This window comes from Myotis yumanensis, unplaced genomic scaffold (genome assembly GCF_028538775.1).
Source record: "Myotis yumanensis isolate MYYU_CA2020_CCGP unplaced genomic scaffold, mMyoYum1.0.hap1 SCAF_3, whole genome shotgun sequence".
Lineage (NCBI taxonomy): Eukaryota > Metazoa > Chordata > Mammalia > Chiroptera > Vespertilionidae > Myotis > Myotis yumanensis.
This window is the reverse complement of record NW_027223754.1, coordinates 195,292,966-195,310,840: the sequence shown is the minus strand read 5'-3', so window position 1 is coordinate 195,310,840 and position 17,875 is coordinate 195,292,966. Positions and strand designations below refer to the sequence as shown.

Here is a 17,875-nt window from a genome sequence, read left to right as displayed (position 1 = left end):
TGGTCTGTTGTTGGGAGTCTGTATAATATTCTTTATTTCAGTCAGTGTATGCTTACTTTCTAGATGGTCCTTTATCACATCATCGAGGGTCTCATTAGATTTCCTGTACATCTCATCAAGTTTATCGACAGACTCTAGAAGCCTCTTGAGAGACCTCAAAAGTGTGGTTCTGAACTCAATATCCTCCCTTGATAGTTTTGTCCTGTTTCTTTGTCTCCACATTTTTTACGCTTTCTTGGTACACCCCCTAGTAGTCTTTGTGCGCAGTCTTGTTATAGTTAAGCCCTGATTGTTGTAGTTAATACTAGAGGGATTTGACCACCAGGCTGACTGGCTGTGAGAATCAGCTGTGTGGAAAACTTCTGTCCTCTGGGGAGGTGCTAATCTAGCCTTTGCCTGAGGTGATCCAGCAAATGGCTCTGTGCAGGGCTTGGGCGGGGTGGGATCAATAGGGCGGGTGGAGGTAGCAGTTATGGCTGCTCTCAGTCCCGGTCCTAGAGGCTCCGCTTCTCAGAACCCCGGCCGCCACTGCAAACCTCGGAGAGAAGGCTGCCCTCAGATTCCAACTGATGCCGGACAATCCCGCTTCTCCCGTCTGAGTCTGAGTCCCTAGAGACTCGCCTGGATCTGGAGCCCAGAGTCTGAGACTCCCTCCTGATTGAAAACGACAACTGCACCCTCAGCCACCAGCCCGCTTTGCGCGCGCACCTCGGTACCTTTATATTTTCCACACTGCGCCTCTTCTGAGCTTCGGTATGCTGTTCTCTTTCCTTCTAGTTGAAGAGTCTCTCTTCAGCCAGCTTTCCTGTGGTTCTGGGTGATGTCTGTTCCGTCTTTTAGTTGTATTTTTGAAGTGGTTGTTTGCGGCAGCAGTCTCCGGTGTTTACCTATGCCGCCATCTTGGTTTCCCCTATGAAATCAATTTTATTCTTTCAAAATTTCCACGCTCCTAACTGTACTTAATCCCCTAAAAAATACTTTTCATTAATTCAATATATTACTTTGGTAGTAAAATTTTAAATTCAGGCATAGATTTAATGTAATATTCAAATGTGCACAAATCATAAGTGTACCTCTCAAAGAATTTTCTCAAAGTAAGCACAGCCCCGTACCACTCCCTAGATCAGGGAAGACACCATGATCAGCACTCCCAGAAGCCTCTTGCCATCCCTTGAAGGTGACCACTATCCTCACTTCTCCCTCACTTCCGTGCTTTTGAAGGTGACCACTGAGCTTGAGATAGATGGAACCGTGTAACATGCCTGGCTTGCCTGGCTTCTTTCTCTTAACATTATGTCTGAGATTCATCCATTTTGTGTAGCAGCTGTTTGCTCACTTTCATTGGACATGAAATGGAATATAAGCTATTCCATCGTTTAATTTGCAGAATGTAGTCACCTCTGGTTTAATTTTCCTTTCAATAGGGCACTGATCCAGTTCAATTGGGAGTTGTTTACATTTAGCACACAGTAGAATGCGACATGAATAAGGCTTACAGAATCCTTGAGTTGGAAAGGAACTTTAAATGGCATCTAGACATCTCCCCATTCCTATCCAATTTTGTTAACAATGATTCCTTCTATCTATTGCTCTGGTCGGATCACTTCCCATTCTGTTGGAAGGCATCCCATGTTCTTATCCTGGGAGTCTTCCACCATCCTGCCCCACTGAACCTCAGGAAGCAGGCACACCTCCCCCTGCAGCCCCTCCTCCTCCGAGCTCTGGGCTGGGCCTGCCACCTTGTGGCAGCACCAGGGATTGGACTGACATTTGGTTTCTCTGTCAAGAGTAGGCCTGCATCTTTTTTAAAAATTATTATTCAGCATTTATATTTGCATCAGAACTTAATAATCCCATAAATAAATAGAGCTCTCGATTATTTTTTTAAAAAAAAATCAAAGGATAACGTATGTATTTAGACATATTAGCAGCGTAAAGATGTATACTTCAACGCACTTATTGGGAAAACGTCTGAAAATATTACTACACCGAAGTAATCCGCAGGAACCTGACATAAAAGTTCTCTAGAATACCAACAGTTCAGTTCAGGAAATTCCAAAAAAGGAAAAGGGGTCAAATAGGAAATAGCCTCAAATTAATTGACGAAGTTCAGTGCTTAATCCAACTTGATTTTTCTCTCCATTGCAAAAAAAATTACGACAAAACAAAACAACCGAGTCTCGGGGATGGGTGGGTGAGTCACTTAGATGAAAGTTCATCTACTGGAATAAATGGAGAGGCCGCCTGGGCAGGTGACTCCGGGGAGTCGGTGGTAGTACTGACTTTCGCTGGCGAGTTACAGGAAGAGCCAGTACTGCTGCTGTTTCCATCCAGGGCATCAGAAGATACACACACACCAGGATCTGACAGCTGCGCGACGTCAGAAGACAGCATGTTGGTGATGCCCTGGAAAAAATCTCTTCGGCTGATAATCAGTCTCCATTTCACATTTCCTTTTCAATGGTCCAAGAACACTTGGTCTAATGCCATTAATGGGACTCTGGCTTCTTCGAGTAGCAAATCGGGTCATTGGGCTGGGAATCGGACTTGGAGGCAATCCATGGCTACTCACAAAACTTTGCAAGGATGGTGAAAAGCACTGCTTCCCGATTCCCCGGGTGGGGGCAGATGGTGCTTGGTGACACCGGAATGCAACCGATGCGCTTCGGGGAGGCGGGTTTCTCCACATCGTTGTCAGTCAGGCTGAAACTTTCCTCCCAGGAGTGGCTTATCCGCACGGCGTTCTGCACCTCGGTCTCTCGGTTGATCAAGTCCATGCCCTCCTCCTGTTGGATCTGGTGCAATTGGCGGCTGTGCCTGCGGACCGGGGAGGCTGGGAGCAGCAGGCCAGGGCGGTTCGGGAACGCGGTGCTGTTGCGCCTGGCGCTCGGCGCCTCGGCCTGGAACACCGGCCAAGTGTCACTGAGGCCGTGGACCAGAGGAGCGCTATTAGATCTCCGGGGGACCCGCCGCCGCCGCCACTGCCGCCGCCCGTGCCCGGAGGCAGCTCCAGGTCTAGCTCCATCTTTCCCTGTTCCTGTCGGGGGCCAGGGAGGCGGGGCGGTGCTCAGAGAGCTGGGGCTCCAGTTCCCCGCAGTCCAGGACCGCCGCAGAGAACCTGTCAGCGGTCTCCATCGTCTAGGCCTGCATCTGGAGCTTCCCTTTTCTTTGTCCTCGTGCTCGTTAGAGCCTGGCCCTCAATCTCTTTTTCATGAGTATTTTCTTTAACCTCGTCCCCTGATTCTATTTCTCACGCTGTTCTTACCTTAAGAAAACAACTCTCCTGTCTTTTCCTCTCGTTTGACAGGAGGAACTTAAAAAACAAACAAACAAAAGGCTCCTGCCCACCCATCTCTAAAACGCTTGAGTGTTCAAGAAGTCTCCTTCAGAAATTTCCGTCAGTTAACCATTCTCATGTTAAAGTTGCTTTTTCTGAGAACTAGTGTTCAATGTATTTTTGAAATGACTCACAGTGCAGCAATATTGTTTTTTCACATCCAATGTATACTTCCGTCCTTTGATGGGTTACTTTACCTTTCATTTTTCTGTATTTCTGAAGTTTTCTAAAGAAATGTGCTGTTAATATAAATGGGAAATACAATAGGTGTTATTTAGAAAGGGAGAGGAAAAAAAATAAGCTGAATGGCAAATAGGACTTTTGCTTTGTTCTTTTACTTGTTCCTTTTATATTATTTCAGACTTCCCTAAGTTTTCTTTAAAAAGCATATTTTAATATAAATAGGAAATGGAAAAAATTTTGAAAAACGGGGGCTTTGTGGTAAATAGAACCATTGGAAAGGTGGTTAAAGTAGGAGGTGGGAGAAACAAGCTGTTGGAAGTCACCTCCTGGTAATAGATCTTGACCTGTAATTGTTGGTGGCTCTGTAAGGAGTCCCACGACTCCAGGAGTCACATCTGTCTTGAGTGTTATTTTTCTTCCTTGGCTTCATGGTGATTCTCATCTTCTTGAGCAGAAGCAGGCATTCGGGCAGAATGCTCCCTGGAGACACCTTAACCTTGCCCAGCAGTTTATTGAGACCCTCTTAACTGCGAATGCCGAGCCCCCAGAAGAGAAAGAGGATGAGAGTTATCTTTCGGTCCCGAAATACATCCCGAAACAAGTTACCTACAAGCTCGAGCATATCAACTACGTGTTAAGACAAAGGAGTAGCCAGGTACAGGGATCAGCAAGGTTTGGCCTAAGCCTCTGTTTAGACTAGAATACTGCCATGACTTCCCAATGGAGAGAGTGAAATTTAAACTTCCCCAAAGGCTTTTGTAGGCCAGCCAGGGAATCTGTTTTCTTGTAACTGTTCTTTTCCTCTGAGAGAATGCATTCATTTATTCAGCAAACATTTAGTAAGTGCATAGTTATGTGCAAGGTGCTGTTTTAGGTATAAGTGTTAACCTAAGAAATAGCTCCTGCCCTCCAGGTGCTTACAGTCTGGACAGGGAGATAAGGCATGCATGCAAATAACTATTAGACAGGATGATTACAGTTTTAGCAATTAGACTAATAAGTGCAAAAAAAGGAGGCTCACCTGCAATGCTGCAAGGAAATGCATTGCAGTGGCAAAACAGGATTTAAATGTGTATGCCACCTCTACGTGAATGCCCAGGGAATCAGATACACAAAAACATTTTTTAAAAAATCACAATTACTTTTATACCTAGAATAAAATATTTTTAAAGAAAATAATCCAAGGTGTTACTGTAGCAATGATCTGACTATAAATTGTTATAAATATCATTGCTGCATTTTCTCACTCTTCTAAGTCACACTGAAGTTTTTCTTTTAAAGGAAACATTTAGTATTATATAAAAGCCTTTTCATTATACTATAGTAAAACAGAACTTTACATTTATTGAACAAGCAAATAGTGATGTGATGTTGTTTTCTGCTTTCCTTTTCTTCTCACTCTAAGGAAAAACTGATAGACTCTCTTAGTAAAAAAATTAATCAAGTATACAAATTCTGCATCGGAGATAGTGAGGTTGGCAGCCTCAACCCACTCCAAAAGCTGGTAAAAATAGAGTCTCGCCTGGTGGAACTGAGTGATCTCATTGATGCCATTCCCAAAGAAAATGTGGAGGCAATTGAGAGGATAAAACTAAAAGAACGACGGCAAAAGTACGTCTTATATAAACGTAGTGGATGACTTAATGAGTAGTTGTATTTGTTTGGATTCCACATTTAGCAAGTCTCTATTACATGGCAAAGATAACCACATAGAGACACAGTGGGAGGAACCAAACCTAGCCCTGCCCTCCTCATAGAACTATTTTTTAGTGGGGAAACACATTCACCAAATATTATCTATACTAATAAAAGGGTAATATGCTAATTAGACCAGGTTGACTGGACATCTTCGGACGTCCGACTTCTTTCCAGACAAAGCCACGATGGCAGGGGCTGAGGCAGAGGCAGTTAGGGGTGATCAGGCGGGCAGGGGAGCAAGCAGTTAGGGGCCATCAGGCCTGGAGGGGATCAAGCATTTAGGGGTGATCAGGCCAGCAGGGGAAGGCAGTTGGGGGCCATCAGGACAGCAGGCAGAGGCGGTTAAGGGCCACCAGGGAGGCAGGCAGGCAGACAGGTGAGTGGTTAGGAGCCAGCGGTCCCAGATTGTGAGAGGGATGTCCAACTGCTGGTTTAGGCTTGATCCTGCAGGGTAATATGCAAATAGACTGAACGGCAGAACCGGTTGCTATGACGCACACTGATCACCAGGGGGCAGACGCTCAACGCAGGAGCTGTCCTCTGGTGGTCAGTGCGCTCCCATAGGGGGAGTGCCACTCAGCCACAAGCCGGGCTGATGGCTGGTGAGTGCAGCGGCGGTGGCGGGAGCCTCTCCTGCCTCTGCGGGCCTAAGCCATCAGACGGACATCCTCCAAGGGCTCCCGGATTGCTAAAGGGCACAGGCCGGGCTGAGGGGATCTCTCCCACCCCCCCTGCAGTGCATGAATGTTGTGCACCGGGTCTCTAGTTATGAAATAAATGTGCCATTACCAATGGAACATGAGCACTGAGGAGGAAAGGAACCAGAAGATCAGAAGTTCACCAGATGCAACTTCCAGTTTATCTGTAAAATAGCAGTAATGACTTATAGAGTTGTTGTGAGGATCATTAATATTAGATATTTTGTTACTGCTTACTATATTACTGGTGCATGTGGGATACTGCTTCCCACATATAAAAATGAAATCCAGAATAGATTAAGGTGATATTGAGAAATTTTATCAAATATAAAGCAAATGTTTAAAAATTTGAAGATAAAGATTACTCCTTCCATTACATGACCTATAATTACACTAATAACACTTGTATCTTTTTTTTTTAACATATATTTTTTATTTCAGAGAGGAATGGAGAGGGAGAGAGAAACATCAATCATGAGAATCATTAATTGGGTACCTCTTGCATGCCCCCTACTGGGGATCTAGCTCACAACCCGGGCATGTGCCCTTGACTAGAATCAAAACCTGGGACCCTTCAGTCTGCAGGCCAACACTCTATCCACTGAGCCAAAACAGCTAGGTCCACTTCTTTTTTTTCAGCAGAAAATAGTTATCCAAGGATAATTACAACTTATTTTCAGTAGTGATACATGAATCTAATTCCAATCGTTTATTGTTCTTATCCAGAGAATTTTAGTTGATTTTCCCCATGGTTTGGAGGCACCTAACATAATATCTGATCTAGTATAAAAGTATTTAATACATGTTAACTCTTAAAATTAAATATGTCCATGAAATAGCTATCACTTATTGCCTATTCTGCATCAAGCATTGAAGTAGAAAGATGGTCTATCAGTGGTTGGCAAACTACGACTCTAGGTCATCTAATTTTATCCTCACAACACGAAAGAAAATAAATTGCATTTGTGGGTCTTGAGAATACCATTCAAAAAGATTAACTGGAAAATGCACTTTTGTGGTAATTCATTGAACTACACATTTGTGGCTGGTGTACTTTTCTGTATATTTCAAGAAGGCTTAAGGGAGGGTTGGATAACTGGAAGTTAATTCGAGTGGCCCTTGTACAGATGAACTGTGATGTGCTGAGTTTGAGTGATGAGAAGGCTTTACTGAGGTGCTTATTTAGACCAAGAGGGGATAGATTTTTACTTCTTCCAAAATGGTGGCATGCAATTTCTTCCCATTTCAACACAAATCGGATGCGTTAAGATTTCACCTGAATATTCAAAAGCCATAGTTATGGGTGAAGAGGAATAATTACTTTCATTTAACCTTAATGGAAATATTTAGATTGGTCATTAACTTTCTGTGGCTTATAGTTAGAACATTTTCCCCTCTTGACAGGTTTCGTGAAGAGAAAACGAGAGAAAAACAAAAACACCAAGAAGAAAGGCTAAAAGCTGCTCTGGAAAGAGCAGTAGCACAACCAAAGAAAAAGGTTTGTGTTTTGCTATTAATAGGTCCAGCTATAGGTGCTATATCAAAGTGTGAGTGCTGCTGTGGTATAAAAACAAAATATCTAATTCACTGAATTTATCCAGATTAAACTTCAGTAGTCTTTCTTGCTCAGCTTCAATTGGTCTCTCTCTGGTTCCTTGTTACTTTTAGAATAATTCAAATTACTGGATAACAGTTCTCCATTAGGCCTACTTTGCAGTAAAAGAAACTTGTCCCTTCCTTTTTCTTTCCTTCCAGGTTCACGAAACCAGATAATTTTAAAAACTAGTTTTTTGAATAGGTAGTACAGGCATATGGTTCAAAGTTCAAGATACAAAAGAGTAGTCAGTGAAAGTTGTCATCCTTAGTTCCCCCTGCCCCAGAAATAATCATTGCTAACAGTTTCATCTGCTTTTTTCTGGAAATATCCTATGTATTTGTGTCAATTATTTTTAATGGTAGCTGATAATCTTCTTCCACTTAACAATGGAAATAGTGAAGCCAGAGAATTACATATAACTATAAGGGTCTTCTAACCCTCACATTGTAAAAATAATGACATTAATAGTTGGAGTTAAAATTATATCCCCAGTGTCACTTCAGATGTAAAAGACGAATCAGGACTGGAAGCCAAGGTTCTGTATATTGCAAGGTCACCTGTAATAATTAAGAAGTTTGGGGTTGGGCAGAGAGCTTACAGTCCGTCTCCGCAACGAGTGTGGAGCGCCTTTTGTTTCCAAATGCCACTCTCCCTCCTCTAGCTCTGGGTCTGAAATATATTCTAGGAATCCAATTTCATGGCTATCTACAAAGATAATGTGGAAATTGATTGTTAACACAGTGATAGCTAACCCATAGTGAATGCTTATTGTGCACCTCACAACCAACCTTTTGAGGTAAGGACTTGAAAAAAGTTCTGAAGTATGGTAATTGTAATTATGTGTATCAAAAGATAATGATTACCTTATTTAAATAAACACTTCATCTTAAAAAGAGTCTGTACCTCTCTAGTTCAGTACTTGTCCTCTACCTCCCGAGAATTAACCATTCATCATTCTCCCACATGTATACACTCCACTAAATCCACAAAATTGAAATTATTTAAAATATCCTTCCTTCTAGACCATGAATGAGTTTTATGACCTCTGTATCTCCATTGCCTAGCACACAGTGGATACCCAACAAATGCTTGTAAACAGACTAAAAATGAGAATGAAAACTAAAACTGGAAGAAAATAGAAAATAAAAATGGTGATCTGATAAACTGACAATGTATGAAAACCTGTGATAGAAGTTCTTACCCAGTTGGGATACTTCATCAAGGGAAATTTTCTCAGATAAAAAATTCTGACTTTAGCAAAGGAATTCAGGGGTTCCGTTCCCCTAAGGGCATTTTTGTTGCTATAATTATGGGGAGGAACTCTACTGTCATTTAGTTCACTGGAGCCAGGAATGTCAAACATTTTGCAATGCAAGGGAGTCTCACATAGGGATAGTGCTCCTTTTAAGACACAATAGAGATGCCCCATCAAATCTCAAGTCCAATAGAATATCATAGTTTTGTCATCTATTTGATACAAATTCAACTGTCAAAGCAAAACCGAAAAGTTTACAGAGGAAAGACTAAAGATGATTTAATTGAGTATATGCCCCAGAGAAAATGAGTAGGTGTGAAACTAAGGATTTCCCCTAAGCCTATGCTGGTGGGAACACCTCCAAGAGCCTCCATTTCACTAATGTTTAAAATCAATCCCTATGTAATTGACTATTTACTATTTTAAGCCTTATTACTCCTTGGAAAAATCAAGTTAATATTAGTATTTTACTTAGACTTCAATAGAAAAAGATTATTCTAAAGAATATTATTTCTTTTGTTTCAGCTGGGAAGAAAACTTGTCTGGCGTTCAAAACCGTTATCTGATAGCAAACATCAACTACTTTTAGTCAAGGATACAAGAGTAAAATCAATAGAGGAAGAATATTTTTTCACTTGAATAGAAGCAGTAAGGCCAAAATGTTTTAGGCATATTTTAAAGATTCTGGTTTACAGTAATGGCAACATTCTGCCCCATAGGCTTGCCTATTCAATGTGACGAAGACATGCCCTTGTTCCAAAGGTTATAGGATTGGAAATGGGGAGTTATTTCCTTTTGTTGAAGGCTTTTTATTATCCATTGCCTAAGTATTCTAAACATTATACACCTATACTTCGATTTGTCCGAGTTGGGGATACACATCCAAAGTTATTTTATTGATGTAACTATATGGTTAATGACCATTAAACCGCAATAGTGGCATCCTCTGACATGAGACTTTGAGGTTATGTCTCAGAACATAATTGTGAGACTGGTTTTTAATTCATATTAAGGAGTACTGTTCAGAAACTTAATCCTCTTAAATGAACAAACCCAACTGCCTTCAACCTAAATGTCAGTTCACAATTTCTGTTGTGCTGTATATCCACAATCATTTTCATTTTTGTTGTTTCATTTTGGCTGTATGTGTATACTATTTAAGCGTACACTGTTATTTGTCTATTACTAAGTAAAATATATATATATATATATATTGATGCAAAGAAAATAGTTCACTGTATACATGTAAAAAATGGCTCAAAAAACTTTAAAAGAAGCAGTTGCTTTTAAAAGGTCTCAGTTAATATATAATTACAAGAAAAGGGCTGTAATTCATCTTCATAAACATTTATAAAGCATATAAATAACTCTCCTTTATAGTAAAAAATAAGAACATTGGGCTTACAAAAGAAAACCAACTTGAATGAAATTGGATAGCTTTTAGAGCTTTCTTTCTGTAAATAATTTTTCAGTTGTTTCAACACTGAGTTTTGCATGTAATAGTTCACAAGTCAAGTTGAAAAAACAAATTTTTATTGTCTAGAAATATATATAAAAAGAAATTTCCCACAAAAGATGCTATTCTCTCATTTCTCCATCTTCTTCCTCTTCTTCAACACCCCTGATATAAAGGACATTATTACACCTGTAAACAGAAAAACAGTTCATTTTGTTGTTCCAACTGGAAACAATGTAATATCTGATTTACAATTACTAGATTTTTTTCATTACAAAAATACTGACTGCTAAATTTATAATATAGCATTTTTTCCTTTCTCTTTTTAAAGTTTTACTACTGATTTATTACAAAGCACATGGTACTTATTTTCTCACCATGTGGTTGTTATAAAATGGTATCTTTATGATCTTCCAAAGGGAATGACTAGAATTTGAAGGTATAAAGTTAGTTCTAGAAAATGAGTTTAACTAAAAATCCTAGCAGCAGCCAGACCCAACTACAATTAAAAACCAAGCTCTTTTAATTAAAACCACTAAAAAAGGTTACAGCTAAAACCAGACAGTTTAATATCAATACTAGAAAAATCTTAAGAATGAACAGCTCCAAAATACTTAAATCTTTGACAAGTTTAACAATTTCAGGCTCTTAAAGTCTAGTTGTAGAATAATTTGGTAAATTAATAGCGTTTTTAAAAAGTAATTCTGAAACTGAGGCATTAAATTAGTTTTTTTAAACAGGTTATTTCTAATGTTCATCAGTAATTCCTTACATATACTACTACTGTTTTGTTACCTTATTAAAACTTCACCCAGGTGTCCAGACAAGGCTCCATCTATGTATTCTTCTGTGTTTGCAAGCTTTAAATAAAAAGAAAATATATTACTGGTACAGAAGGAAAATAGCTAAGACACACCTAATACCGGTGAGAGAACTTGTTAACTGAGACCTTTTTATATCAACTCATATTTATCTATAATTAATACTAGTTTTCTATTACTATTGTAGTACATATGGTTTCACATAAATATTAGGTAAAAGTTAACATTGATGTATGTAGAATATATAGTAAAAATTGTTTCAACATAGTTTTTTAAAAATCTCTCAGTTGTGTAATATTTCTTTCTAGTAGACATTAGAATAACATGTCAAGGAAGGAAATCTCCCAAATTATGAATAAGTTGACTAAAGTTTTCCAAAGCAGAAATTAACTTCTCTTGGAATACTAACTTTATACTATAGTATCATATTGAGGAACCCAATGGATGTACAAAAGTTATGGCTAAAATACTTTCATATTAGTCATCAACCAAACCAAAGACTTGAAGAATTTTTTTTAATTACGTGCTAAAAAACAGGAAAACATGTTCTTAAAAAGGAGGTTAGACAATAGCTTAACCTTACAAGCTTCCAGTTATAAAGTAATCACTAGGATATAATCTATAGCACAGGGAATATAATATCACAATAACTCTGTATAGTGACAGATGCTTACTAGATTCATCATGATCACTTTGTAGGGCATATATGTGTGTGTGTATATATCTATCTATCTATACACACACACATATATGTGTATATATATATATATATATATATATATATATAGTGTCCTAAAAAATGTACACACACTTTGAATGATTATAAAGTCAGTATTTATTAACATACAGTTCATTTTCAAAATGAAAAAATCTCCAGACATGAACAATTTTTTTTTGTCAACTCCTGTTTTCAAACTGATGACCGTTCTGGTCGTTACTGCTGATAATGCGAAGGAATGGAATAGCAAACACCAAGAATCATTTTGTTGGGTATCTGTGCACCCTTAATTCGCCGACTGTTGCCGGTTTTGTACCATAAACTCTCTTTTATGTATCCCCATAAAAAAGTCTAGTGGATAAATTTTCTTTGTTCAAAGCTTGATTTGGCTTCACTCATTATTTCAAATCAATTAAACCTGAAAAGGAGTGAAAATTAAGTGAGTTATCAGCTGTTAAAGTGTGTATACATTTTTGGGAGAAACACTTTGAAGAATTAGAAAGGCAGTGTTTATACTTCAACTACATTTTCAAACTTCCAGTAGCATTTTAGGATGAATATCCTTTGTTCAAAGATTAGTCTGGCTGAAAAGAAACATCAATTGAGCTATCATCCGTTAAGGTATGTATTACATGTTTTTTGGGACACCCTAGGTAGCTAGATATAAAATCACTATGTTATAAGCCTAAAGCTAAGTATTATATCAACTATACTTTATTTTGATCCAAAACGCCTTAGGAACTGGGATTTGATACTCATTCATAAGTATTTAAATGCAACACTTTCTTTACTATTCTGGCTTGTGGGTTACATACCTACAATGTGATAAAACATTTTATACAGGGATTTGTGGAGACCTGAGGTCTGATATAGCCTTCATGTTTCAACTGTTAAATGTTAAACATTTAAAAGTTTTTAAAAAGTAACCTTTATAGTTAGGGAACTATATTACTCTATTTTTTAGATCAAAATGTTTAGCTTTCTTCTACATACAGGTAATAAACTTTACTTTTAATTTTTAAAAATAACAATCCACATAATGGGCACTCAATAAATATGTGCTAAGAGGACAAACTCAAAGGCATCATCAACGTAGTTACGTTACTTCAAAACTGGCAAGTTCACTAGGAAGCTATATTACTTTTTAAAAAAATTATTCTTTATTGTTGAAGAAAGTTACATTACTTTTTAAACCAAATATTTGGCGGGTATTCTTTACTCCCTTCTTTTATTGAGATAATAGAGGCCCGGTGCATGAATTCGTGCACTGGTGGGGTCCCTTGGCCTGGCCTGCGGGGATCGGGCTGAAACCGGCTCTCTGACATCCCCTGAGGGGGTCCCAGATTGCAAGAGGGCGCAGGCCAGGCCGAGGGACCCCCACCAGTGCACGATCGGGGCCGGGGAGGGACCATGGGAGGGCTCCAAGGTGTGTCCGGCCCATCTCACCCAGTCCCCGATTGGCTGGACCCCAGCAGCAAGCTAACCTACCCATTGGTTAGTGTGTGTCATAGCAACTGGCCAAATGGTGGAACGGTTGGAGGGACAATTAGCATATTAGGCTTTTATATATATAGATAATTCCCAAAATACAAAATTCACTCTTAAAGTATACAAGTCAGTGGTTTTACCTATATTCATAAAGTTGTGTATATATAACCATCACCACTATCTAAGTGTGGAACATTTTCAGCACAAGCGATACGCTCTCCAGATTTTTTATGGCCTTGGTAAACGATTACTGCTTAGGGAATTTTCCAGGCCAAACCATGCTCTATATAAATTTTGGGGATATGAGCATCATCTGTTAAGGTAGAAAATAGTATGGCTGTTCCTCAAGAAATTATACAAAGAATTACTGTATGATCTAGCAATTACATTTCTGATATATAACTAAAAACAGACTCAAGCAGATATTTGTATAGCCATGGTCACTGCATTAGTCACACTAGTCAAAATGGGGAAATAATCCAAATGTCCAACAGGAGAATGGATTAAAATGCAGAGTATACATATAATGAAATGTTACTTCCATAAAAAGAAATTCTGATACATGCTACACCATGAATGAGTTTTGAAAATATTATGCTATAAGCCAAAAGGACAAGTATTATAGGATTCCATTTATATGAGGTACCTTTAATAGAGAGACAGAAAGAATAGTATTTACCAAGGGACTGGAGACAGCGGAAATGGGGAATTACTGTATTTTTTAATGGGTATGGAATTTCACTGTGGGATTGAGTCATACACTTGAAAATGGTGAAAGTGGCACATTCTGTTATCACAATTTTTAAAAAGTTCACAGAAATATTCACAGAAGCTAATGTAACAGACATGCAGTCAGTTGACCAATTCATCTGGCTGATATGTCTTTTCCCTCAAGAAATCAGGATACTGATGTTGTACTTTCAACATTCATTAAAAACTTAAGAATTTGCCCTAACTGGTTTAGCTTAGTGGATAGAGCATCAGCCTGTGGACTGAAGGGTCTCAGGTTCGATTCTGGTCAAGGGCACATACCAGGATTGTGGGCTCAATCCCCAGTAGGGGGCATGCAGGAGGCAGCCAATCAGTGATTCTCTCTCATCATTGACGTTTCCATCTCTCTCTCCCTCTCCCTTCCTCTCTGAAATCAATTTTAAAAAAATTGTTTTTTAAGTAAGAATTTTACTTGAAAAAATTTTTTTCAGAGTTAAGTGCTGAGAAAGGTTTTTCTTTTTCTGCAAATTTGTGTTTTCCCCTTCTGGCAATAGGAATCAAATGTCCAAGCTCTTCTTACTTTTAACAACTAGGGTCAAATCTGGGGCTGTATTTTGGTTTAACATATCTCATACGCAGTTCCTCACATCCTCCCTGATCTTGGCTTTTTCCCCTGAATTTTTGCTTTATCAATTTAATTAACTGCATTCTCATAAGTCACACTAAACCTTAGAGGAGTAAAGTGAAGAAAAAGAAATGCAATTTAGTGATTTTTATAATTCTTTAGCTTACCTGCATGTTCATATAGCCATCTACAGATACCAGGTAGCCTTTGTACTCCATTCCCCACTTAAGTTTCACCATTACTGGCTTTCCTGTTAATCCGTTGAGGAAAGGTTTGGGATTGAGGGGCAAACTCTGCACAAAGAACAAAAAAAAGAACTCAATTATTTTCCAGAGCTCAGTGCCCGCCACCTACTCTGGTACCAAATCACCAATTTTTATGGTATCACTTCTATTTGTTAAAGAGCATCAAAAATATTTAAATACCCAGTTAGCCAATTTCCTCTTCAACCATCAAAATGTATACAAGTATTCATTATTTCTTTAGGAAACACTTAATAGCTATTAAACATCACTCACTGTTCCAGGTTACAAAGAAACAAAGGCAAAGGCAGTTAAAAAAAAAATGCAGGGGACAGTCCCTGTCCTCAAGAAGCTCACAGTAGCAGGGAGAAGGGCAAAACACATAAATAGACGATTGCAGGGTTGTAAGAGGAGATATGCTATGTACAAGGGGCCAACCCAATCCAGTGTTAAGAGAAAAGGAAAGGTTGCCTGAAATAAGCAATGCTCCCACTTCAAAGGATGCGATAGATTCCCAGGGGAAAAAACAGCAGTTGTAGGCAGAGGAGACTACCTATGGAACAAGCAGGGAAGAATGAAGCAACCAACAATGCAGTGCTGTCAGACTAACTCCCAATATGCGACTACAGAGGGAAGCAGGGGCACTAGACAGTCTTTTGCTCGAATCCTAGGAACGAGGACTGGGTCTTGCTTGACTTCAGTGCCTCTTACATGTGAGCTATCACTTAAAGTTTCTTTATTCAGCAAAGTAGTATGCTTAGTAATCACACACTTTTTTCCTCCGTCTGCTCACCCATCAGCCCAAAGAACCAAGAAGCTTAGCTACTAACCCTCCTTTTTATTTTATTTTAATTTTTTTAAAAAAGCACATTCAGAGTTACCTAGGGACAAGGGGACTGCTGCAATCACCTCCCAATGAGGCTCCAGTTTCCACTCTTTGTCTTTCTCCAACTTGTTATCCACACAGCAACTGTTATTTTTTTTTTTTATCATTCATGTTTCTGCTTAAAATGCTTCAATGGCTCCCAATTGCAGTTGGAGTAGAATCCAGACCTCCCCATGTGGCCTGAGAGGTCATAACCACCATTCATGCGAGAAACTGGCTTTCTGTTCCTGCCTCCAAGGGGTCGAGCCTTACTTCCGGCCTCAGGGCCAATCAATGCTCCCGTTTCCTGGGCTCGGTACACGCGCCCTCCAGCTCGTTAAGGGGCTGCGTTTCCCGTCATTTAGGTTTCAGGCTAAACCCCTCCCCTTCCGGGGATGCTCTCCCCGACCGCTCTGCTAAGGTACCAGCGCGCCCCTCCCAGCAGCCTGCTTGCCTCCTCCTTAGCGCGGATTACATGTAATTCTATGTTTCCGTTGTTGTTTGATTAACGTCTGTCTCCCACGCCCGACAGACTTAACCCAGACCAAGGTCGGCATCAGTGCTTTTCACCTCATCGTCCTACCGCCGAGCACAGCACCTGGCAGGTGGCAGGCACTCGGTAAATATTCGTTAAATGAACAAAGGAATGCTCCGAAGCCTGGGCTCTGTGCTCAGAGAGCTGCGCGTCCCAGCAGCATGGAATGGAAGCGGGCTTTCATTTCCAAGTGGGACGGGAGACACCTCCTCGTCCTCACCCCGACCCTGCGGCCCGAGCCAGCGAGGATATCTCGGGCTCAGACTGAAAACGAAGCAGAGGGGAAGGGAGCGGGGGGCACTCCTGGGCAGCGGGGGGCGGTGGGAGGGGCGCGCGCCTCAGACCCTGGAGCCGCCAAGAAAGGGCTGCCGCCCGCCCGCGCAGCGCCTCACGCGGATGAATGGGAAAGGCGCGAACCAACCACCAGGCCCAGCGACGCGGAGCCCCCGCGCGCGCGCGCTCTCTCTCCCCGTCTCTCTGGAAACGCCATCCCTTCTCTTTCCTCCTTACCATCGCGACGAGCAAATGCTGTAGGCTGCTCGCCGCCGACCCAGCTCTTGTCCGTCCCTGGTGCCTGGAGCGCCTACCCCAGCACTGACCACGAGAAATGGCCGCCCAAAAGCAGCGTGACCTTTCACCTCCGACTACTGCTCTTCCGCTCCTATGATTGGACGCAAAGAGGTATGTGCTGATTGGAGGAGATGGTGAGCAGTGTATCCTAGCAACCAGCGATGCTGCGCGCTTTGGATCCTTCCGCGACGATCTTTGGGATGCCTCCGCCCCTCAACTCGCGGGGGGGCCCCCTGCGAGACTGCGACGGTAGTGAGGCCGGCGCGGTTTCTGAAGAAGGAGTTCGGGGCTCTCCAGTTTCTTCCTCTTTTTCCCTCAGATTCTGTGATCTGGGGGCTCCTCTGCCATCGTCCCCTTGTACCTGACGATTCGCCATTCTGTAATGCTCACTTCGACCCACTTAAAAAAATGTGGGAGAAGCAAGGCTAAGGGAGGTGAAACGCACCAAAGAAAGTCAAGTACAGAATATATTTCAGATGAGATCCTATGGAGACTAGACTATGGTGCGGTCTTTTGCATCGCCAGCAGACACCTGGCGCGGCCCTTTTTCGTGAACAGGATTTATAAACTAAGTACGTGGGGAATCTTTACAGTCTCGCTGACCATCCTTGAGAGCGCAATGGTGTTATTGGTCAGAATCCCACTTGTTCTTCTCCAGTTCAGACTTTCAGCTCGCTCAGATCTGAAATGCCTAATGCAGTTCTTGGAGAATACACACTTTTAGTAGTACTGTTTTTTGGTCTTGTTCTTGCAGCGCTAAGGAGATGAATTTGGGCTTTAAGTTTAGATGTTGTGTATTGAGGCCTTGTGGAGAAGTGGGGAAGACTGAATGAAGGCAGCCTGAACTCAAAACCTCCATCCATCGCGTGAGGATTAGTGTCGGGCAGTTTCTTAACTTCCTAAGGCTTTGTTTCCTCAGCTGTACGTGACTTGATAAACTAGCCACAGCTTTCTGGGGATTAAATAATTAATGAGGAGAGGTTAGGGCTGTGGTTGGCCATGTAAGGGCTCTGTAGATGTTAACTATAACTTTAATGTTGTCCCTGCAGATGTTGGAGAATGCTGACAAAATACAG

General features: G+C 40.8%; 2 protein-coding genes and 1 pseudogene across 2 annotated transcripts in view; 1 reads left to right on the top strand and 2 right to left on the bottom strand.

Annotated features, from left to right (window-relative positions):
* CCDC38 (coiled-coil domain containing 38) overlaps positions 1-9,407 on the top strand; it is a 43,132-nt gene extending 33,725 nt beyond the window's left edge. The window contains exons 14-17 of the mRNA XM_070407936.1: positions 3,975-4,175; positions 4,926-5,131; positions 7,321-7,414; positions 9,294-9,407. Coding sequence (XP_070264037.1) covers positions 3,975-4,175; positions 4,926-5,131; positions 7,321-7,414; positions 9,294-9,407 — 615 coding nt within the window. The remainder of the gene's footprint in view (positions 1-3,974; positions 4,176-4,925; positions 5,132-7,320; positions 7,415-9,293) is intronic.
* LOC139005719 (PPP2R1A-PPP2R2A-interacting phosphatase regulator 1-like) lies at positions 2,200-3,025 on the bottom strand (annotated as a pseudogene).
* An 872-nt stretch (positions 9,408-10,279) lies between the features above and the next one.
* Positions 10,280-16,862, bottom strand: SNRPF (small nuclear ribonucleoprotein polypeptide F). The gene is made up of 4 exons (XM_070407935.1): positions 16,740-16,862; positions 14,755-14,880; positions 11,020-11,084; positions 10,280-10,413 (listed from the first exon to the last, which is right to left on the bottom strand). The coding sequence occupies exons 1-4, from the start codon at positions 16,740-16,742 to the stop codon at positions 10,347-10,349; spliced, it is 261 nt and encodes an 86-aa protein (XP_070264036.1). The 5' UTR covers positions 16,743-16,862; the 3' UTR covers positions 10,280-10,346.
* Positions 16,863-17,875: the final 1,013 nt, after the last annotated feature.

What these genes read in the sequence shown, in the direction of transcription:
- SNRPF (XM_070407935.1), bottom strand. An exon ending in ATGGCTATATGAACATGCAG is followed by an intron (nt 11,085 to 14,754) that starts GTAAGCTAAAGA and finishes TTTTATTTAAAG; the next exon opens with CTTGCAAACACAGAAGAATA. An exon ending in CTGGGTGAAGTTTTAATAAG is followed by an intron (nt 10,414 to 11,019) that starts GTAACAAAACAG and finishes TTCTGTTTACAG; the next exon opens with GTGTAATAATGTCCTTTATA.